Source organism: Triticum aestivum, chromosome 2A (genome assembly GCF_018294505.1).
Source record: "Triticum aestivum cultivar Chinese Spring chromosome 2A, IWGSC CS RefSeq v2.1, whole genome shotgun sequence".
NCBI classification, from domain to species: Eukaryota; Viridiplantae; Streptophyta; class Magnoliopsida; order Poales; family Poaceae; genus Triticum; species Triticum aestivum.
The window spans coordinates 717,805,446-717,829,317 of record NC_057797.1 but is presented as its reverse complement, the minus strand read 5'-3'; the positions used below and the strand labels follow the sequence as shown (position 1 = coordinate 717,829,317).

General features: G+C 45.1%; 1 protein-coding gene across 1 annotated transcript; it reads right to left on the bottom strand.

Annotated features, from left to right (window-relative positions):
* Window positions 1–7,623: 7,623 nt before the first annotated feature.
* LOC123190499 (IMPACT family member in pol 5'region) lies at window positions 7,624–9,877 on the bottom strand. The gene is made up of 6 exons (XM_044603150.1): window positions 9,560–9,877; window positions 9,007–9,048; window positions 8,804–8,919; window positions 8,475–8,580; window positions 8,318–8,371; window positions 7,624–7,910 (listed from the first exon to the last, which is right to left on the bottom strand). The coding sequence occupies exons 1-6, from the start codon at window positions 9,839–9,841 to the stop codon at window positions 7,755–7,757; spliced, it is 756 nt and encodes a 251-aa protein (XP_044459085.1). The 5' UTR covers window positions 9,842–9,877; the 3' UTR covers window positions 7,624–7,754.
* Between the last annotated feature and the right edge of the window lie 13,995 nt (window positions 9,878–23,872).

The window sequence follows — 23,872 nt, the reverse complement described above, 5'->3', positions numbered from 1 at the left end:
TACACCCATGTCATACGAGTATAGCAATCAATGAATGTAACAAAGTACTTCATTCCACTTAGAGAGATAACAGGACATGTCCACACATCTGAGTGAACAAGCATAAAAGGGGAAATACTCCTAAGACCCTTACTCACATAAGATGTCCTTGTGTGTTTAGCAAACTCACATGCATCACACACAAGCTTGTTCTTATCCACCCCACACATTACATCGGGAAAGACTTTACTCATCTTCTCAAAAGACATATGTCCCATTCTACAATGGTGAAGCATTACCTTTGTTTCCTTTTCTCCCATCATTGTTGCTAACATCGTAGACACCGCATTATTTGGCACCTCGCGATCCATGTACCATAGCCCATTACGCCTGGTTCCAGTCCCAAGCCTCTTCCCCGTTTGCCTCTCCTGAATTAGACATAAATAGCGGTCAACTATTACTCGACAATCCACATCGTCAACCAAAGCACTCATTGACATAAGATTGACTGGAAAGGCAGGAACATGCAAAACAGATGAAAGTTTAATAGATGGTGTGCATTGTATTGTGCCAATGCCTTTAATGGGTTGTGAGGTGCCATCAGCAGTTTGGATAGTCTCCTTACATGTGGGTGGATATGGAATATATGACTCAAATTCCATTGATGTGCCGGCAACATGCTTTGATGCCCCCGAATCTAATATCCAATCAGGATGTGATCTTTGTGAGAGAATAGATGCATGAGCACAATTACCTTCATCTGTAGATACAAAGTGAGCAAAGTTGCCGTAACTAAAATCCTCATGATCCTTATCACCTGTGCTTTCTGTTCTTTTCTTTGATTCTTCTTGGGTTGCGAGTGAGGATCCTTCTTCTGAGACTGCCACATTTGCCCTTTGACCACCAGAGTATCCCCGGCCTCGGCCTCCCCTTAATCCACCTCGGTTATATCCTCTCCCCCTTCCACGCATGTTCCTACGTGGAGCCGTGCAAGAACGAATCAAATGACCCTTCTCACCGCAGTTGAAGCACTCTCTGCTCTTATAGTCGGTTGCTATGAAGGCTGGATGAGATGGAGTCGTTGTATTGTTCTTCATCAACTTTAATCGGACCTCCTCCTGTGCCATTGCTGCTATGGCATCCTCTAAGGCAGGTAGAGTAGGTTGATGAAATAAAGTAGCACGTCTCGCCTCAAATTCAGAGTTCAATCCTTTGAGAAACTGCATCACTCGTCTGCGTTCAATCCATTTTCTAGCAGCTGCTATGCAATCTGCATGTGGCAAATCCAGAGGATCATAGTGATCTAAATCAGCCCACAAACGCTGCAGTTCAGCAACATACTCCATCACAGAATTTTCCCCTTGTCTGAGTTCACCAACTCTCTCCTCTGTTTCAGCTATTAACATCACATTCCCTTCACCTGAGTACAATTTTGAGAGGGTTTTCCATACCTCAGTAGCAGTTGAGATAGTATCAACAGTTGCAGCAATGGTTGGAGACAAGGAGTTCAACAACCATGCCACTATCAAAGAGTTGGTACTGCTCCATGTCCTCCATTCTGAAGTTTTCTTGTCTCCTGGCTCCTCTGCCTCACCACTGACAAAGCCCTCAAGCCCTTTAGTCCTCAAGATGAGTAGCGCCCTTCTTGACCAGCTCAAATAATTCTTAACACCTTCCAGCTTAATTTCATTTGGCATCAAGTCAATTTTCTGAATTGGCTCAATGTGAGGAACAATTGCATTATTTAGAGATGCTGCAGCTCCTACCTTGGCTGTTAGGAGCTCAGCCAATTTTTCAATTGCCTTCTCGAGTCCCTGATTTTCTCCCATGTCTTGCCTCAATCACAGCAGGCAAGAACTTTCCTTCTTCCTCAGTACGCTATCTAGCAGCCCCTCACACAGCAGCACCAAATCAATCCAGGAGCTCTTACCTCCTCTTCTCTGCTAACTCCACTGTAGTACACCACCAGCAGCAACAGAGTCAGCAGCAGCACTTGCAAGCAGCAACAACAGCATCTTCCTCCTTCTCCTCTGCAAACAACAGCAGTTCCAGCACACAGCAGCCACAAGCAGCAGCAGTGCAAAGAGCACCCTCTGCCGCACCAACAGCAAGCAGCAGCAACTGCAGACTGTTCTCAGTCTTTCTCCAGCAGCAGCAAGCCAGCCGCACAAGCAGCAAACCAGCCAGTACTTGGCCTCTCCCCTGGCGCAGCCGCCTCCTTCCTCTGCCCTCTGCCACACACAGTAGCACCCGCGGCACCAGGAGCACTTCGTGCGCGCGCACCTCTTCACGGGAGAGAGCAGTGCCGCCTGTAGCCTCCAATCCCCTCCAGGCGCTCCGCAGGCAGCCCGTGCGCTCGCACGCAGCCGCGCCCGCCGGCCCTCTCCAGGCGCGCCTCTACCACCGCCGGTCCCGCCTCCAGTGCCCCGCGCAGCACACGCGCGCCAACAACCATCCTGGGTGCCCGGAGCTCCGCCCCACGCTGCCGATTCACCGCCGGCGACCTACAGAACCCAGCATCGCCTCCCGCCTGTGCTCTGACACCATGAAGTGTGGTGGGTTTGGGAAATTTCTGGATAACTCTCTTCCTCTCTAGTCTGTACAATACATATACTGGTTTACATGGGCCATGTGGGCCAGATTCACACATATACAGCCCAACAGGTTATGACAGATCCGTGGACAAGCATGATGTCTATTGGTGCCATCCTGGAAAGTCAGTAGCCGATGGACTGAAAGAGATTAAGTGTGATGCAGATATCTTGTTAATGATTTCAGCAACAATTGAGCACAAAAATTTTCTATTGATTATTGACCATGGTGATACTTTGCAAACTCTGACCACAGATGATGTGCTGCTAGATGGAGCTACTGAGCTGCCTAGAATTATAACCCCATCAAAAGTTAGCAAGGGAAAAGAAACTGCATGGTCTTCAGAAAATCCTAATAGTCCAAAACAGAAGAGAGAGAAGAGAGTTAGGAGGTCCATGTACTTTGGTGAAGGATCCAGTTCAGGTGTTGGTCATGTTGTTGAAGAAATGGAAGGAGGAGAGAGTAGAGAGGCAGAGGGACAAGAGGATAATTGTGATGAAGAAACGGATGAGGAGTTCTATGATAGTGATTTTGATGCAGAAGATGGTGATGATGATTTGTTTGACAAGAATGTGGACAAAGAAGTTGATGATCATAGAGAAAGTGAGTTCATACCTGACATTGAAGCAGAACTTCCTGAAGATGCAGTAGATGATAGTCACTTGGATCTGAGCAAAGAAGAAAGGGAGAAACTGAAGTACAATTTTAGAGCATTTAACCCAGAGACTGACTTGAATGCACCAACTTTCAGGCTTGGCATGGTTTTTGGAGACATGAAGGAGCTTAGACTTGCTATCAGTTCTTATAGTGTTAGAAACAGAGTGGTAATAAGGAAGACAAGAAATACAGCAACTACATTAGTTGCTGTATGCAAAGAAGGGTGTTCTTGGTACATGAAGGCAGGTAAGGACAATAGGACAAGTAGCATTGTAATCAAGAATTTTGAAGGTAAACACACCTGCACTAAAGCTTGGGATCTCAAAGTGTTGACTGCACCTTTTCTTACAAGAAAGTTCAGAGAAGAGTTTAGAGATAATGAGAAAATGTCCTTGAAGAAATTCCAAGACAAAGTCCAGGTTGAATACAACATGATTCCAACCAGATTCAAATTGGGAAGAGCAAGGAGAGCAGCAGTTAAGGAGATTAGAGGTGAAGATGATGACCAGTTCAAATGGTTGTGGGATTATGGGCAGGAGCTTAGAAGAACTAACCCAGGCAGCAAGTTTTTCCTTTGCACAAAGGAAGTGATAGATGAGAAAACTAAAATGCCACGGGATCATTTCTCAACTTTGTACTGGTCAATAGATGCTTGTAAGAGAGGGTTTCTTGTTGGTTGTAGGCCCATAATATTTCTCGATGGTTGTCACATTAAGACTAGGTACAAAGGGAATCTGCTTACAGCTGTGGCTATTGACCCCAATGACTGTATATTTCCAATAGCTTTTGGCTTGTGTGAGGTGGAGTGTACCAGCAGCTGGGAGTGGTTCTTAGCATCACTCAAGGATGATCTCAATATATGCAACACTTCCCCCTACACTATAATGAGTGATAAGCAGAAGGTTAGTAGGTGTTTATTTTAATTTCAGTCCTCATCAATTAATTTAAACTTGCATAGTTCTTACTGTACTCTTATTTTTCTCAGGGTCTAATAGCTGCAGTGCAAAAGATTTTCCCAGATGCCGATCACAGTTTTTGTGTTAGGCACATCTACCAAAATTTCCACAAATTGCATAAGGGTGAGCAGTTGAAGAATGATCTTTGGGCAATTGCGAGATCAACACATGATATTGAATACAAGAAAAACATGGACAAGTTAAGGGTTGACAGTGAGGAGGCTTACGTATGGGTTGAGGGATTGGAGCCTAGAACATGGATTAAAGCATTTTTTAACACATTCCCGAAGTGTGATATACTCTTAAACAACATGTCAGAAGTTTTCAACAGGTTAGCTTCCAATCCATACATATCTAATTATGTATTGCAGTCAATTATTAGTTGAAAACAATGCCATGATAGTCCATTTGTAGCCATATAGTAATTCCTTTAAAACCATGTCATGACATTCTTTATTAATTTATAGTTATATACTGGAGGCAAGAGAACTACCAATGGTGTCAATGTTGAAGAACATTCATGACAAGTTATCTCACAGAATTGTTGGCAAACAAAAAGAATCAGATAAGTGGACAGGGAGACTCTGCCCAAAGATCCAGAAAAAGCTTGATAAATACATTGAATGGGCCGCTCATTGCATGGTTCAAGAAGCTGGTAGAGGAGTTTTCCAGGTAACATCCTTCAACAACATCTATTTGGTGAATCTGAATATGAATAGCTGTGAATGCAAAAAATGGGACTTGTCAGGCATCCCTTGCCATCATTCCATAGCTTGTTTCAGACATGAAAGAATTGAACCAGAAAGCATGGTTCATATGTGCTATACCGTGGAGAGTTATAGGAAGGCCTATGCTTATAACATCATGCCATTAAGGGACAAAGCTAGATGGGAAAAAATGTATGGCACTGTTGTCTATCCACCTTTGTACACTAAAGTTATGGGGAGGCCCAAGAAAAATAGGAAGAAAGATCCAGAAGAGAAAAAGGACAAGCATGGAGGGCTGAAGCTTACAAAGCATGGATCCACAATGCACTGTTCCATATGTGGAGCACCTGATCATAACAAAAAAGGCCATTACAAGTAGGAATGACATTCCAAATGAAGAAGTTGCTCAAGCAGCAGAAGAAGATTATGATGATCCATCCATCCTTGCTGTAATGTTCTAAGCTATTAGCGTTATGATTTTCCCCCTAAAAAGTGCACCTCATAATATGTTCTTTACCATATGCAGGACATAATGCCACACACAGTGCATGCTGATTTGGATCCAACTCAAACTCCTGGGTCAATGATTTTCATGATGCAAGAGCAGGTGTTATGTCAACTGAAACTCGAACTCAAGATTCTTCCACTGTTTAGTTTTTTCTACTTATAATCATATCATTTGATTTATTAGGAGAGGTTCACATATCCACCTGCCAGGGACTTTGGTCCACTACCTGAGTCCACTTTCATTGCAAATGCAAGAGCTGATCTTCCACCTGCCAGAGTGACTACAGCTATGTCCAGGGGCAGGCAGCAATCAGCAAGAAGAGGAACAAGAGGAGGGGCTGGGAGAGGACCAAGAGGAAGGCCTGGGAGGGGAGCAAGAGGAGGTGCTACAAGAGGAGCAAAAGCAACTGCTACAAGAGGAGGTGTTGCAAGGGGAGGTGCTACAAGAGGAGCAACAAATGTTGTCGGAACAGAAACTTCACGAGCACAAAATTATGTCCAAGCAGAGGAAGAGGCTGTGTTCACACAGAATGCACCTCCAGATGATGATTGGAATGATTTCCTCTCATTGTAGTTCAAGTAGATGAACAACACCTGAAGCATTTTAAGTGATGCACTAAGTTCATGAATGAACTACCTATGTACTGAATACTGTGTACTGAATCTTCCCTTTTGTGTTGTTGAACCTTTTCATTTTGTTAATGCACTATTGTTGCCATGTATGATGCACTAAATTCATCTCTGATGTAGCATTCCTTTGCAAAATGGATATAACCTGCTTGTACATGTTATTTACTTCTGTATGTGCTTCTCGAAATAAGCAGAGTGCACTGTATGTTGTTCTACCAACATAAAAATAATCGTACTGTTATGTACCTGTTTAATTTCTCACCAAAAAAATATTGTTCTTTGTACCTGTTTAATTTGTCCCAAAATAATACTGTTCTATGTACCTGTTCAATTTCTCCCAAAAAAGTAAGGTTCTTTGTAGTGTTCTTGTAACTGTTTAGTTTCTCCCAAGGAAGTGCTTATCTATGCTTTGTTACTCTGTAATATGAGACAAACGGTCAACAACAAATTATTCAAGCTTCATTCTCATTCAAGAAAAAGACTAAACACTTAACATTCTCCGAAAGATTTCATTCGTTACCATGTCCATCCATTACATTGCAAATAAATAGGTGGCAAAATTACTTCTTTGCTACTTCAAACAGAAGTGCAAACATGCCAACAGCAGACAATAACATCCTATCTCTATAGTTCAGCCTCTCCTTGTACATCCTACTTACTAGCTTCTTCTCCAGTCCGTGCCTCTCCTTCTCATCAACCTTCTTGGCCTCCTTCTCCTTGATTAAATTCTCCAGGATCAAATTCTTGCTAGCTGCCTCACCAATAAATTCCCATGGTTTGTCCACCCACTCCACATACTAGCGAACCCTGAAATCCTTTGCAAAATCTCATGGGCAAAAACATTTCACTATGAACTAGTTAAGCAACAACAAGAAATGACCAGTGAGCAGCAACAGACCTCATATTGACAACCCCAAAATGCAATTATCCAGCAACAGACCTCATATTGCACTCACCCAAAATCAAAATCCGGGAGCTCTTCATCCTAAAAAGGGAATACTTCCTCATTCATTTACAGGGCACCAACGAGAGTGAGAGAAATAAAGGGGTCGAGCACCAGCGGGGATTTTTTGGGGGGTTGTACTACACCTCCGACGAGATTTTGTACCATGGCTCGCCGGCGCCGGCCATCTCTGCTTGGGAGGTCTGACTGCAGAGGTCCCGCACCTCCTCCACATTGCGCTAGCCGACGCCGACGCCGCCCACCTCCTCCATCCTCTTCTCTCAAGGGCTTCGCGGCCCTGTTCAGGCACCAGGCCATAGTCGCCGCAAAGCCGCCGTCGGCAGAAGTGTGTGATTGGGGATTTTGCAAGGGTTAGGGATTGCAGGTGCGCACGATTCATGATTCAGGTAACAAGTGGCCAAATGCCGGTTCAGGTTTTTTTTCTGGGAATCGGTATGAGGTTAGGGGTGTTTCTGCAAAAACGCCACACACCAGCACTTCACTTCCACTTCGTACCGCTTCCAACCGCTGCCACTGGGCCCCGCGAGTCAGGATACGGCGTCACCTGTGTTTTGAACCGTACATGCTCGCAGAAACAAGTTTTCGCACCATTTTTTCGTATTTTGCAACATCAGGCACCAAACTGCACATCCTAAACAACTTCATGTACCACCAGTGCATTTACCTCGATTAGATTGTACAAATACTTACACTCAACAAACAGAAGCTATACTAGCTGCCAGTTAAGCATTGAAACTGAACAATCAATCTTGTCCCCTCTGCTTATTGTAATAATTCAATTTTCCTGCTGCAAGCTGAATTCACTGCGCTTCCAAGACTCTCAATTTTTTCATATTCTACTTTGAACATGACAACAACTGTACCATCTTTGCCAGTGTCATAGTCCTGTTTAATATCTTCGGCATGGAAATGCTGCAGCTGTTCAAAGATTCAGCGGTCATACTTAGGCTTCAGCAAATTGTAGCCATTCACCCAAAAAAAAATGTTAGAAGTACATTAATAACCTCCAGAAGACACACAAGTATTGCTTGGAATTAATTTACTGGTTACATTAGGCTCTAAACTCAACATAACATACAGCAGAACAACTCAATGTACTGTGATTTATTTCACTTTGCTGCATGCAAGTACTCAAACTAGATAAATAGCGCTTAGGTTTTTCAACACAATTGGTTCTATTGAGCAGACACACCATAAATATGATATATCCCACAAATGTTTATAATAGCAACTCTGTATTTATGCTTTAATTAATTGTCTGAAAATAAGTGTTGGTGTCTGAGGTGTCTCCAGTACAATATTTTTTGTGTATATGCTTACTATACCTGATTATAGACCGTGCCCAAGAGATCAAATGGTACTTCCATGCCCACACGAGCCTGAAATGAAAATACCCACCAAGTCAGAATTATACACACTTCCAGCTTCACATTCTTGCATGAATCAGGCAAGAGCAGATGGAACATATTTGAGCTTGACCACCTTGGGCTTCACAAGACAAGTAGGAGCATCTTTAAGGCACTCAGCAGCAACCCCACCATAAGCTCTCACCAGCCCGCCGGTTCCCAGTTTTATGCCTCCAAAATATCTTTAGCAATGTTTAAAGGAGGAAATTAGCATAAAGAGGTAATCACATGAACCATGTGTCTCATAAAAAGATGTAGTGACATATATGTTACCATCACTTATCTACAATTTCATTTCTATAGCTCACTTAACTTATACAAAGTTAAATACCAACAAACTGGTAAAATTATTAGTCATGATAAAAAATCATGAAAATGAAGGGGCATTACTTGACAAATGGCTACCTTATTACAACAACCATGACCATATCTATGCCCGATGAACTGATGGCAGAGTATATTGGTTTTCCAGCCGTGCTTGAAGGTTCGCCGTCATCGTTATAACGGAATTGTTCTCCCACCTAAATACACAAGAGTGCAAAGACAACTCGCCATTAACAATCATAGAGACGGCATATCAGTAGAAGGCTTTATATAAAACCACGAACCTTGTATGCCCAGCAATTATGGGTGGCACGAGGATCCTTGACCTATAACACAAAACCATGTAGATCTAGTCAACAGAGTACACGGAAGTTCTGGTTTCGGGATGGACAAGTCAAGTTTGCTAGTACAGTCCAAATGCAAATACACTGATGTATATAACTGTATACAACCGCAAGGCTAAGCCCGCACACATAACAAGCAACATATCAGGCGCAATGCTTGTAAATCTTAGACAAAAATTACACCATTGGAAGCACTAGATCGTGAATGAACACATTCAGAAATGCATCAGCATGACAAGGATAACCTTGTAGAGCATAATAACTGAATTAACACATGGTTCAGGTGAGCAGAACATATTATTTTACTAGATAAACTAATGAGTTCTCTTGATAGAGCATTTGATTGGGTTGCACATCATTTTCTGATGACCAGGTAGAGAAAACAAACTAGATTGCTCCAATCTGCAATCAGGACTACATGAGCCGCTGCAACTGGAGATTAGGGGTCAAGAACTCGCTGGAAAAGGAATCGGGTGGGAACGAGGAGGCGCACCTCGTTGAGGAAGGACATGGCGGCGCGCTCGTCGGGGACGGATGCGGCGACTGCGATGAACTTGCTGCGCTTGATCTCGCGCTCGCAGCGGACGCGGCCCACGAGCGTCGTGTAGGGGGTGGGGGCCGACGACGCGGAGGAGGACGAGGAGGACATGGCGCGCGCGGCGGCGGTGGCCGAGCTGCCGCAGGAGCAGCGGCGGTGGACGGCGGCCGCGGGGTCGAGACCGGGGAGCAGGAGGGGAATCGAGCGGAGGCGTGGGGATAGGCGCACGGCCGCCATGTCGCCGGGCGCCGTGGGTGAGTGGAAAACCGTTGGTGGGTATGGAATCGTCGCCCACGTTGTAACGCTCATGGGCCAGCCCTAGAACGTGTGGCCTGGGAGCCCACGCAGTGCTAACTGGGCCGGTCACAGGCGCGGCCCAAGGAGCTTAGATTTTTTATTCAAAAATAAATAAATAATTCGTAATATATTACTAAAAATATTTATATAAATTAAATATTAAAATAAAATTACGAATTTTCACGAAAACATGTATTTAGTAAATGTTAGTCATGCATTAAAAATGTTTAATGTATATCTAAAAAGTTTCAACATGTATTGAAAAAAAGTTCAGAAGGTATCTAAAAATGTTTGTCAATGTATTTATATAATGTTCATCATGTATTTTTTTAAATGATGCATTTTTTAGAATACATCATGAATTACAAATAAAAAATTAAGAAAACAATTGAAAACAAAACTAAAAAAACAAAAAGAAATAAAAATAGCTCAAAGCCGAAGAAGCACTCAGACAACAGAGTTGTCGAACTGGGACTGCCCAACAGTTAGCACTCATGTGCGTTACTAGATAGGAAATGCCATGTTGCCCACGCGTTCAAGGACACAGACAGTTTCGTACAATCTAGAGTGAAGTTACAGGTGGTGGTGCATACTCATGTTTGTAGGGTTGCGGCCTGATGTAAGCATGTCTTCTGGGTGAAATTCTCTTTCCTTCCTTTTCTTATTAGCATAGTGTCCCGTTCTTTCTTGGGCTTGAAGACAAATTTCCTTGATTTGCCTAGCAAGGGCATGTGGATCAAGAACTACATGTTGTAGTTCACATGCGTTGCCAGCGCGCGAAGTGGAAGTTCAAAGAATTGCAGAGGATCCCTTCCATAAAGAACTTTATAAGGAGTCATCTTTTTTCTGAAATAAACAAAATTTTATTCATTAGCAATAACCAATACATCGTTTGTGAGAAATGTTACAATTTCACTAGTAGGCTCCTCAAACCAATCCGAAGTCGGAAAAAATCTAGCTAATCTAGCAAGTTCATGTGCTACTTTATTTGCCTCTCTGTTACAATGTTCGAATTTAGTCATGATAAAATCACAAGCATAGTGATAGCAGTCATCGAAGATTGCCGCCGCCGCTCCCGCTGACTGTCCTCCGTCTTGCATGGTCTCAACCACCTCCAGATTGTCAGAGTTGATGATTAGGCGATTACATCCTGCCCTTTGCGCTAAATCTAGGCCAAATTTGAGAGCTAAGGACTCCGCCATGAGAACGTCTGCACAGTAGTCTATCTTTCCATTCTCTCCTGCAATAAACCTACCTTTGTTGTCTCTCAATACTGCCCCCATCGTACCCTCCAGCAAGTCATGGTCAAAAGAGGTGTCAACATTGAGTTTCACAAAGCCCCTAGGAGGACATTGCCAACCCCCCTTTTTCATGGACGCATTTGAAGATGATGCATTTACAAAATTATATGTAAGAGCTATGATCCCCATTGAGATCTGAGTCGCATTTTGAGTGAATTCCTTATGCACTAATTTCCTTCTTTCCCACCATAGATACCAAGGAGAGATAGCTACCATTTCTCGAACATTTTTGTACCCCATAATGCGCGGATCTTGATCTGGAAGGAGTAATAAGTATTCCAGTATTGCCTCCCCAGCACGATCAATCTCACAAGCTCTCTCAATAATCATATCCAACCCTAGCCTTTTCCAAACCTCCTTCGCTTTTCTACATAGGAAAAGCAAGTGCTTCGTATCTTCTACATCCTGAGAGCATGTAGGACAAAAGGGTGAGACCTTCATGTGTCTATTAGTGAGTGTTGCCCGACATGGAAGAGTACCATGTACTGTCCGCCATAAAAAAGTTTGACTTTAGCCAGACAAGATAACTTCCATATCTGACACCATATAGGGTTACGTGTGCTCCGTCCCATCCCGTTTGAAATGAAGTATTGTGCCACCATTCAACACTCTGTCCATACAAGTTTGGAGTTTAACTGAACTTACCGTGCTATTAAATATGCATTTAAATCATAAAAGTATGGACTTTGGAGGGGAATTAGCTACGGTTTCATGTAAGATGCATATAGATGGCTTACGGAACACGACAACTAGGGGTAACCCTAATACAAGAGTAGTTGAGCTCAAGCTCCAATTCATGTCTCTTGCAGCTGACAAAAGCAAAAGTAAATAGCAGTTTATCGTAGGAATCAAACAACGACCCTTAGATTCACCAGAGCTGCCCGAGGGAGATCAGCATGGGGGTGGGGTAAAATTTTCAGTGGCTCAGGGGACATCCCCTCCCACCCCCACCCCCTCCAACCACGAAGAAAGTCATGTCACGATGTCCCGTCTACAGGAGGAGGCTTGAGTATTCATCGAATAAGAGGATACGATGCTCGGGCCTCCACCAAGCGCGTGGTCGACTGGGAACCCGAAAGAGACTCCGGGTCTCCCAAGAACATTTCCCCAACCAGTGGACCTGACTTGGTAAGAGGGTCGTGGCACTTGGTTGCACGGGGAGCTACGGTGACGCGTGTTGTCATGTCTCTGGGGCGTCTGGCCAGACCTCCCCCCATGGGACATGCACGTACCCTTTGGCATATCCCTTATGTAAGCAGTGGAGGTGCCAGGAATCCAATCATGTGTGGTCAATTAAATATTGTGTAGTTAGATGTATGCATTTATAATATTTTTTGGCATAATTTCTACTTGATGTATGTAGCTTTTGCCAAAAGTTGTGTCATTAATTGACCACTCATCTTAAGTGTGGCTTCGTCACTGTATGTATTGTAAGGACTGGTTCAACCATACCCGACCTCAATGGGCCACGTGCGCGTGGTCAGAAGTGTACCGTGGCGTCATCAACCCGGGTTACCTACTATCTCTATTAGGCACGTGAAAGTGCGTTATATCGACTAGAGGGGGGTGAATAGGCGATTTTTATGAAAGTCTTCAAAACGTGGAAGTTATGAAGACAAACGATAGAAATAAACCTATTACCATGCAGCGGAAGGTAGACTACACTAATCAAACCATAGTCAAGTATTCAATGGAGTGAAAGCACAATGACTAATAGCAGCAATGTAGTAAGGATCAGGTAGGAAGATATTATGAAGCCAAACAGAACACGCAGTCACTCAGTGAAGACAAAAGATAGTGCAATCATACAATGACTTCACAAGGACCAACAGTAAGTAAAGGGAAGGGAAGGATGAAACCAGTGACTCGTTGAAGACAATGATTTGTTGGACCAGTTCCAGTTGCTGTGACAACTGTACGTCTGGTTAGGGCGGCTAGGTATTTAAACCTGAGGACACACAGTCCCGGACACCCAGTCCTGAACACGCAGCTCAGGACACCCAGTCCTCACCGTATTCCCCTTGAGCTAAGGTCACACAGACCTCGCCCAATCACTCTGGTAAGTCTTCAAGGTAGACTCCCAAACCTTCACAGACTTCGTTCACCGGCAATCCACAATGTCTCTTGGATGCTCAGAACGCGACGCCTAACCGGCTGGAGGATTCACAGTCCTCAAGTGTAATAAGTCTTCAGATCACACAGACAAGAAGACTTAAGTGATGCCTAACACTCTTAGGCTCTGGGTGGTTAGGGCTTTATCCTCGCAAGGAATTCTCTCTCAAAGGCTTCGAGGTGGGTTGCTCTCAAACGACAAAAGCCGTACTCTAACTCTGAGCAGCCAACCGTTTATGGTTGTAGGGGGTGGGCTATTTATAGCCACTAGGCAACCCGACCTGATTTGTCCGAAATGACCCTGGGTCACTAAGGAACTGACACGTGTTCCAACGGTCAGATTTCAAACTCACGCGGCAGCTTTACTTGGGCTACAAGCAAAGCTGACTTGTCCGACTCTGGACAAGTTTCGCTCTCATAGTCTTCACTCGAAGACATAGGTTTTGGTTAAGCATCACTTCAGTCATTCTGACTGGTTCACTTGGACCCCACTTAACAGTACGGTGGTTCCTATGACTCAACAAAGAAGAAACAGAACTACAAAAGATCTAAGTCTTCGAGCTCCATAGGCTTCATGCGATGTCTTCTCTTGTCATAGTCTTCAATGTGAATATCTTCATATACCACCTTTGACTTCAATGTCTTCATACATTTTTAGGGGTCATCTCTGGTAGGAAAATCGAATCAATGAGGGACTTCTACCTGTGTTATCCTGCAATTCTCACAAACACATTAGTCCCTCAACTAGGTTTGTCGTCAATACTCCAAAACCAACTAGGGGTGGCACTAGATGCACTTACAATCTCCCCCTTTTTGGTGATTGATGACAAACTAGTTGAAGTTTTCAACGGGGAATGTAATATGTGAAATTGTAAAGGATAAGGAATTGTCTTCATAAGTTGCAAGGGCTCCCCCTGAAGATGTGCATATAAGTAATTTGCTTTTGGAATGCAAATGCACATGGCAGGTTGTACTTGTGGAGATCCTCTTCAACTTATGATGACAATTCATTATGCATGTGAAGGTATGTGAAGATAATGACATGCATAATGGAAAATGGACGTCTGCAAAATGATCTAAGTGCGGAATTTATCGTCGCACATGCGGAATTTATCATCGCATCACAAAGTGGCAAATAAGTAGCAGACGACCATTGAGTTTAAGTGTTACAACTCAAAGAACCAAATGTATCAAAACGAGAGTTGTAAACACGAAGCAAAATATAAAGCACCCGCCCATATGGACCCGCTTGAAGACTATCAAACTCATATGCTTCTCCCCCTTTTGTCAGTAAGGACCAAAAAGGTTTGAAGACATAGAGCATCTACTCGTTCCCATGAAGAGTAGGTGAAGCAGCAGGGTCGTCGGTGGTGTTCGGCGGTGCAGAAGTACTTGGAGCAGTGTCGAAGCATGCTGAAGGAGGTGGCGGTGAAGTGGCATCGTCTTCATCCTCGATCACTCTGGCATTCACAGTTGCAGCAGAGGAAGAGAACTCAGAGTCTTCAAGAGATGGAGTGCGTCGCAGCACTGCCCTTCGAGGAGGTGTGGAGTCAAACTTGAAGCATTCAGAGAAGCCATCCTCTTGAAGATCATCTTCAGAGCACATCAGCGTCAGCCCTTTCCATGTGCGTCGAGAGGTTTCATGGGCAACAAAAGCATTCTTGGTGGCAAGATTGCGAATGCGGTTGACATCCACCAAGAGGCTCTGCATTTGACGCTTCAGCCAGTCATGCTGCCTATCCTGTTTCTGATGAAGAGCCACCAGAAGCTCTCGGTCATTAAGAACACGAGTGCGCTTCTTGGGTCGTTGGGCAGTTGTGCTGTCGGTGGCTTCAGTAAGGGCAGGATGTGGTGCACGTGTAGTTCTAGCCAAAGGATACACATGAGTGACTGCTTCAACTCCTTCAATGTTCTGAGAAAAACTTTGATGCTCCGCATTCTGAAGACTTAGAGGTTCCTTGGCAGGCTCAGGATAGATGGCTTCAATAGACATATCCACATCAGGCAGAAAGATCCGATGATTGTGAGTAGATGGCTGATATGAGATAGCGGAGTGAAGTTTGATCAGCCGCATTACCCATGGGGCGTAGAACTTCAAGCCAAAAAGATCAGAGCCTGATGCAGCAAGTTGGCGAATGAAGAAGTCCTGTGCATTGAAGCATTTGCCATGAAGAATATAGAAGACCAAAGTCTTCATTGTACCTTCCAGCTTGGCATGTGGAGAGTGTCTTTGATGGGCCGGAGAGTTTGCCGTATGATGTGATAAATAGTCCTTGGAAGATACTCTAGGTCTTCAACACAGAACTCTTTGGGATATGCAGCATCTTGGGCAATGGCTTCATCATACTGAGCATCTGACTCATGTTAGGTTCAGGCTTCTGAAAGATGCTCTCCACAGCTTCACTGTGAAGTTGACAGCCAGATTCGTAGAGGTCGCCAGGAGTGGGTAGACCAGTGAGCTCAATGATGTCAAAGGCTTTGGCTTCATGATGAACGTTTCCTGTCATCCACTCCAGGACCCAAGTCTCCGGATCTCTGTTGTACCCGCGGATGTGAAGTGTGGCATAGAATTGGAGCAACAACTCTTCATTCCAATGCTCTTGATCGGTGACGAACGGCAGCAATCCAACCTCCTTGAAGCAATCCAGAGCTTCTTCCAGACATGGCAGACCAACTATTGCTTCAATGTCCAGACGCTTGTGTGGGAAGATGCGACCTTGATTGTATAGAATGCAGGAGTAATAGCTTCGCTGCGGATAGCTCCAGAACCGATCAAATGATATTCTTTCCCTTGAGTAGGGGTTCCTGAAGCTATTGAAGAATGTGTTGTCTGCTCTGAAGCCATTGACATTGAAGGATCCAGGTGCTGATGCAGGACCTGGAAACCTGGGCAATCTTGGGATTGACTTCTGTACCTGAGGCCTGTGCTCAACATGATAGTCGAATTGAGGACCGGCAGCAGGCGCAGGAACAGAAGCAGTGGGATCAGTGGCGTCGCTGACTTCTGGTGCTTGGGTTGGTGAAGGCTCCACATTAGCTTTAGCCATGACAGCATCAGTGGCTTCATTGGTGTTGGTGGTGGCAGCCTCAAGATTTTCAACCTCCACTTGACGAGCTGGAGAGTCGGTCACAGTCACGTTCTCCTCGAGAACAACTTTTTGTTGGGACGGGGGTGTAGCAGCTTTTGGGGCTTCTTCTTCATTGGCTGATGCAGCCGGAATGTCTTCAGCAGCTTTAGCTTCAGACTCAGAGACTGGAGGCCTTGGTCCTTTGCGAAGCCTGCGCAACACTGGCGACGCCTGTGGAGTTGGAGTTGGCTGGGCCTCAAAGTCTTCTTCCTCTTGTGGGCGATCAGCCCATGAAGCATCCTAAGCAATTGGCATTAGAGGACGACCAATGCTGATGAGTTTGATGTGTGTTAGCACAGGCGATGATACCTGTTGGTGCTCGAGCTGAGGAAGGACTGCATCATCTTCAACATGGTCATGGTGACTGAGGGAGTCCTGGATTAGGGGGTGTTCGGGTAGCCGGACTATACCTTCAGCCGGACTCCTGGACTATGAAGATACAAGATTGAAGACTTCGTCCCGTGTCCGGATGTGACTTTCCTTGGCGTGGAAGGCAAGCTTGGCGATGTGGATATTCAAGATCTCCTACCATTGTAACCGACTCTATGTAGCCCTAACCCTATCCGGTGTCTATATAAACCGGAGGGTTGTAGTCCGTAGGCAATCAACTCCATATACAACAATCATACCATAGGCTAGCTTCTAGGGTTTAGCCTCCTTGATCTCGTGGTAGATCTACTCTTGTACTACCCATATCATCAATATCATCAATATTAATCAAGCAGGACGTAGGGTTTTACCTCCATCAAGAGGGCTCGAACCTGGGTAAAACATCGTGTTCCTTGCCTCCTGTTACCATCCGGCCTAGATGCACAGTTCGGGACCCACTACCCGAGATCCGCCGGTTTTGACACCGACATTGGTGCTTTCATTGAGAGTTCCTCTGTGCCATCGCAATCAGGAAGGATGCTTCCTCCCATCTTTAAAGACGGCACCGTTGCTAAGGGAGCCTTGGCTGTCGGCCAAACTCTCCGGCTAGGTGGTTTCCTTATGACCGCCTGTTCGGCTATTGCACCGACGGTGACCTCTCGGGTCATCAAAAGCAACCTACATGTCGGCTCGGAGCTCGTCGAGCAGCTAGATCCAATGGAGCTCTCTTCCGTAAACGAGCTCTTGGATCGCATCGCCGCCCTGGGGGTCGCTACGGATTACGACCAGGTTGTTGGAAATATGCCCTAGAGGCAATAATAAAAGCATTATTATTATATTTCCTTGTTCATGATAATTGTCTTTATTCATGCTATAATTGTGTTATCCGGAAATCGTAATACATGTGTGAATAATAGACACCAACATGTCCCTGGTAAGCCTCTAGTTGACTAGCTCGTTGATCAACAGATAGTCACGGTTTCCTGACTATGAACATTGGATGTCATTGATAACGGGATCACATCATTAGGAGAATGATGTGATGGACAAGACCCAATCCTAAACATAGCATAAGATCGTATAGTTCGTTTGCTAGAGTTTTCCAATGTCAAGTATCCTTTCCTTAGACCATGAGATCGTGTAACTCCCGGATACCGTAGGAGTGCTTTGGGTGTGCCAAACGTCACAACGTAACTGGGTGACTATAAAGGTATACTACGGGTATCTCCGAAAGTGTCTGTTGGGTTGACACAGATCAAGATTGGGATTTGTCACTCCGTATGACGGAGAGGTATCACTGGGCCCACTCGGTAATGCATCATCATAATGAGCTCAAAGTGACCAAGTGTCTGGTCACTGGATCATGCATTACGGTACGAGTAAAGTGACTTGCCGGTAACGAGATTGAACGAGGTATTGGGATACCGACGATCAGATCTCGGGCAAGTAACATACCGATTGACAAAGGGAATTGTATACGGGATTGCTTGAATCCTTGACATCGTGGTTCATCCGATGAGATCATCATGGAGCATGTGGGAGCCAACATGGGTATCCAGATCCCGCTATTGGTTATTGACCCGAGAGTCGTCTCGGTCATGTCTGCATGTCTCCCGAACCCGTAGGGTCTACACACTTAAGGTTCAGTGACGCTAGGGTTGTGAAGATATGTATATGCAGTAACCCGAATGTTGTTCGGAGTCCCGGATGAGATCCCGGACGTCACGAGGAGTTTCAGGATGGTCCGGAGATAAAGAATTATATATAGGAAGTGCTGTTTCGGCCATCGGGACAAGTTTCGGGGTCACCGGTATTGTACGGGGACCACCGGAAGGGTCCCGGGGGTCCACCGGGTGGGGCCACCCATCCCGGAGGGCCCCATGGGCCAAAGTGGGAAGGGGAACCAGCCCATAGTGGGCTGGTGCGCCCCCCTAGGCCCACCCCATGTGCCTAGGGTTGAAACCCTAGGGGTGGGGGGGGGGCGCCCCACCTTGCCTTGGGGGCCACTCCAGCCCTGGCCGCCGCCCCCCTAGGAGATCCAATCTCCTAGGGCCGGCGCCCCCCCTAGGGGAGCCTATATATATGAGGGGGAGGGAGGGGGCAGTGGCACCCTGAGTCTTGGCGCCTCCCTCTCCCCTGCTGCACCTCTCTCTCTCTCGTAGTATAAGGCGAAGCCCTGCTACTGTGACGCCCTGCATCCACCACCACGCCGTCGTGCTGCTGGATCTTCATCAACCTCTCCTTCCCCCTTGCTGGATCAAGAAGGAGGAGACGTCACGCTGACTGTACGTGTGTTGAACGCGGAGGTACCGTCCGTTCGGTGCTAGGATATCCGGTGATTTGGATCACGTCGTGTACGACTACCTCATCCCCGTTCCTTGAACGCTTCCGCTCGCGATCTACAAAGGTATGTAGATGCATCCGATCACTCGTTGCTAGATGAAATCATAGATGGATCTTGGTGAAACCGTAGGAAAATTTTTGTTTTCTGCAACGTTCCCCAACAGTGGCATCATGAGCTAGGTCTATGCGTAGTTCTCTTGCACGAGTAGAACACAATTTGTTGTGGGCGTTGATGTTGTCAACTTTCTTGCCGCTACTAGTCTTATCTTGCTTCAACGGTATTGTGGGATGAAGCGGCCCGGACCAACCTTACACGTACGCTTACGTGAGACCGGTTCCACCGACTAACATGCACTAGTTGCATAAGGTGGCTGGCGGGTGTCTGTCTCTCCCACTTTAGTTGGAGCGGATTTGATGAAAAGGGTCCTTATGAAGGGTAAATAGAAGTTGACAAATCACGTTGTGGCTTTCACGTAGGTAAGAAAACGTTCTTTCTAGAACCCTGTTTCAGCCACGTAAAACTTGCAAACAACAATTAGAGGACGTCTAACTTGTTTTTGCAGCAAGTGCTTTGTGATATGATATGGCCAAAGTTGTGATGAATGATGAATGACATATATGTGATGTATGAGATGGTTCATGCTATTGTAATAGGAATCACGACTTGCATGTCGATGAGTATGACAACCGGCAGGAGCCATAGGAGTTGTCTTTATTATTTGTATGACCTGCGTGTCATTGAGAAACGCCATGTAAATTACTTTACTTTATTGCTAAATGCGTTAGCCATAGTAGTAGAAGTAATAGTTGGCGAGCAACTTCATGGAGACACGATGATGGAGATCATGATGATGGAGATCATGGTGTCATGCCGGTGACAAGATGATCATGGAGCCCCAAGATGGAGATCAAAGGAGCTATGTGATATTGGCCATATCATGTCACTATTATTATTTGATTGCATGTGATGTTTATCATGTTTTTGCATCTTGTTTACTTAGAACGACGGTAGTAAATAATATGATCCCTCATAATAATTTCAAGAAAGTGTTCCCCCTAACTGTGCACCATTGCGACAGTTCGTTGTTTCGAAGCACCACGTGATGATCGGGTGTGATAGATTCTAACTTTCACATACAACGGGTGTAAGACAGATTTACACATGCAAAACACTTAGGTTGACTTGACGAGCCTAGCATGTACAGACATGGCCTCGGAACACAGAAGACCGAAAGGTCGAGCATGAGTCGTATAGAAGATACGATCAACATGAAGATGTTCACCGATGTTGACTAGTCCGTCTCACGTGATGATCGGACACGGCCTAGTTAACTCGGATCATGTTATACTTAGATGACTGGAGGGATGTCTATATAAGTGGGAGTTCATTGAATAAATTGATTAGATGAACTTAATTATCATGAACTTAGTCTAAAATCTTTACAACATGTCTTGTAGATCAAATGGCCAACGTAGTCCTCAACTTCAACGCGTTCCTAGAGAAAACCAAGCTGAAAGACAATGGCAGCAACTACACGGACTGGGTCCGGAACCTGAGGATCATCCTCACAGCTGCCAAGAAAGATTATGTCCTACAAGCACCGCTAGGTGATGCACCTGTTTTCCCTGCAGAACAAGACGTTATGAACGCTTGGCAGGCACGTACCGATGACTACTCCCTTGTTCAGTGTGGCATGCTTTACAGCTTAGAGCCGGGGCTCCAAAAGCATTTTGAGAGACACGGAGCATATGAGATGTTCGAAGAGCTGAAAATGATTTTCCAAGCTCATGCCCGGGTCGAGAGATATGAAGTCTCCGACAAGTTCTTCAGCTGTAAGATGGAGGAAAACAGTTCTGTCAGTGAGCACATACTCACTATGTCTGGGTTGCATAACTGCTTGACTCAGCTGGGAGTTAATCTCCCAGATGACGCGGTCATTGACAGAATCCTTCAGTCGCTTCCACCAAGCTACAAGAGCTTTGTGATGAACTTCAATATGCAGGGGATGGAAAAGACCATTCCTGAAGTATTTGCAATGCTGAAATCAGCAGAGGTAGAAGTCAAAAAGGAACATCAAGTGTTGATGGTGAATAAAACCACTAAGTTCAAGAAGGGCAAGGGTAAGAAAACCTTCAAGAAGGACGGCAAGGGAGTTGCCGCGCCCGGCAAGCAAGCTGCCGGGAAGAAGCCAAAGAATGGACCCAAGCCCGAGACTAAGTGCTTTTATTGCAAGGAGAGTGGTCACTGGAAGCGGAACTGCCCCAAATACTTAGCGGACAAGAAGGCCGGCAAAACGAAAGGTATATGTGATATACATGTAATTGATGTGTACCTTACCAGTACTCGTAGTAGCTCCTGGGTATTTGATACCGGTGCAGTTGCTCACATTTGCAACTCAAAACAGGAGCTGCGGAATAAGCGGAGACTGGTGAAGGACGAGGTGACGATGCGCGTCGGGAATGGTTCCAAGGTCGATGTGATCGTCGTCGGCACGCTGCCTCTTCATTTACCTACGAGATTAGTTTTAAACCTCAATAATTGTTATTTAGTGCCAAGTTTGAGCATGAACATTGTATCAGGATCTCGTTTAATTCAAGATGGCTACTCATTTAAATCCGAGAATAATGGTTGTTCTATTTATATGAGAGATATGTTTTATGGTCATGCTCCGATGGTGAATGGTTTATTCTTAATGAATCTCGAGCGTAATGCTACACATGTTCATAGTGTAAGTACCAAAAGATGTAAGATTGATAACGATAGTCCCACATACTTGTGGCACTGCCGCCTTGGTCACATAGGTGTCAAACGCATGAAGAAGCTCCATGCTGATGGACTTTTAGAGTCTCTTGATTATGAATCATTTGACACGTGCGAACCATGCCTCATGGGTAAAATGACCAAGACTCCGTTCTCAGGAACAATGGAGCGAGCAACCAACTTATTGGAAATCATACATACTGATGTGTGCGGTCCAATGAGTGTTGAGGCTCGCGGTGGCTATCGTTATGTTCTCACCATCACTGATGACTTGAGTAGATATGGGTATATCTACTTAATGAAACACAAGTCTGAAACCTTTGAAAAGTTCAAGGAATTTCAGAGTGGGGTTGAGAATCAACGTGACAGGAAAATCAAGTTCCTACGATCAGATTGTGGAGGAGAATACTTGAGTCACGAGTTTGGCACACACTTAAGGAAATGTGGAATAGTTTCACAACTCACGCCGCCTGGAACACCTCAGCATAATGGTGTGTCCGAACATCGTAATCGCACTTTATTAGATATGGTGCGATCTATGATGTCTCTTACCGATTTACCGCTATCTTTTTGGGGCTATGCTTTAGAGACTGCCGCATTCACTTTAAATAGGGCTCCGTCAAAATCCGTTGAGACGACACCGTATGAATTATGGTTTGGGAAGAAACCTAAGCTGTCGTTTCTAAAAGTTTGGGGATGCGATGCTTATGTCAAGAAACTTCAACCTGAAAAGCTCGAACCCAAGTCGGAAAAATGCGTCTTCATAGGATACCCTAAAGAAACTATTGGGTATACCTTCTACCTCAGATCCGAAGGCAAGATCTTTGTTGCCAAGAATGGATCCTTTCTAGAGAAGGAGTTTCTCTCGAAAGAAGTAAGTGGAAGGAAAGTAGAACTTGATGAAGTATTACCTCTTGAATCGGAAAATGGTGCAACTCAAGAAATTGTTCCTGAGGTGCCTGCATGGACTAGAGAGGAAGTTAATGATGATGATCAAGATACTTCTGATCAAGCTCCTACTGAAATTCGAAGGTCCACAAGGACACGTTGCGCACCAGAGTGGTACGACAACCCTGTCTTGGAAATCATGTTGTTAGACAACGGTGAACCTTCGAACTATGAAGAAGCGATGGCGGGCCCGGATTTCGACAAATGGCTAGAAGCCATGAAATCCGAGATATGATCCATGTATGAAAACAAAGTATGGACTTTGACTGACTTGCCCGTTGTGACGCCCGGATAATTAAGCTACAGTAATTCCCTGCTAATGATGCCACGTCACCACGGTTACTGTTGTTAACCTCACGTTAGTTCAAAACGGATTCAAAATTCAAATTCAAAATATGGCAAACCACAAAAGTTTTCGAACATCAAAACTAAATTGTTCGGGTTGTGTCAAAAAAATGCATAAGTAATTATGATGGAGAAACCACATTTTTATAAAATGTTTAAAATGCTCTAAATTAACCAGAACAACTAGTAGAACAATTAATTAAATACCTTTTCAAGTTATAAGATTACAAACTGTTTTCTTTTAAATGCCTAACTAGTATTGGCAATGGTATAACTAGTAACACTACATTAGGTGTTGCTTTATAGTGACCAAAACTAAAATGAATAGTAAATAAAATAAAAAAACTAATTAACAGGAAAAATAAAACAAAAGAAACAGAAAAGGAAAAGCCCCCCGGCTCCCCATGGGCCTCGGCCCATCCCACCCATCCGGCCAGCCCAACTGGCCCCAACCGACCCACCCCACCTCACCTACTAACCCCCCCTGGGGACACCGACCCTAGCCCACTACCCCACTCCTTCCCCACGTTCCCCTCTCTCCCTCGTCTCCTCCCGATCCCGATCTGGATCGGGCGCCGGCGCCCTTCCCCCGCACTTGTCGACGTCGCGTCGCCATCACCGTCGCCTGGAGGAGCACCTCGCCGGAGCCCCGCCCTGCCTCGAC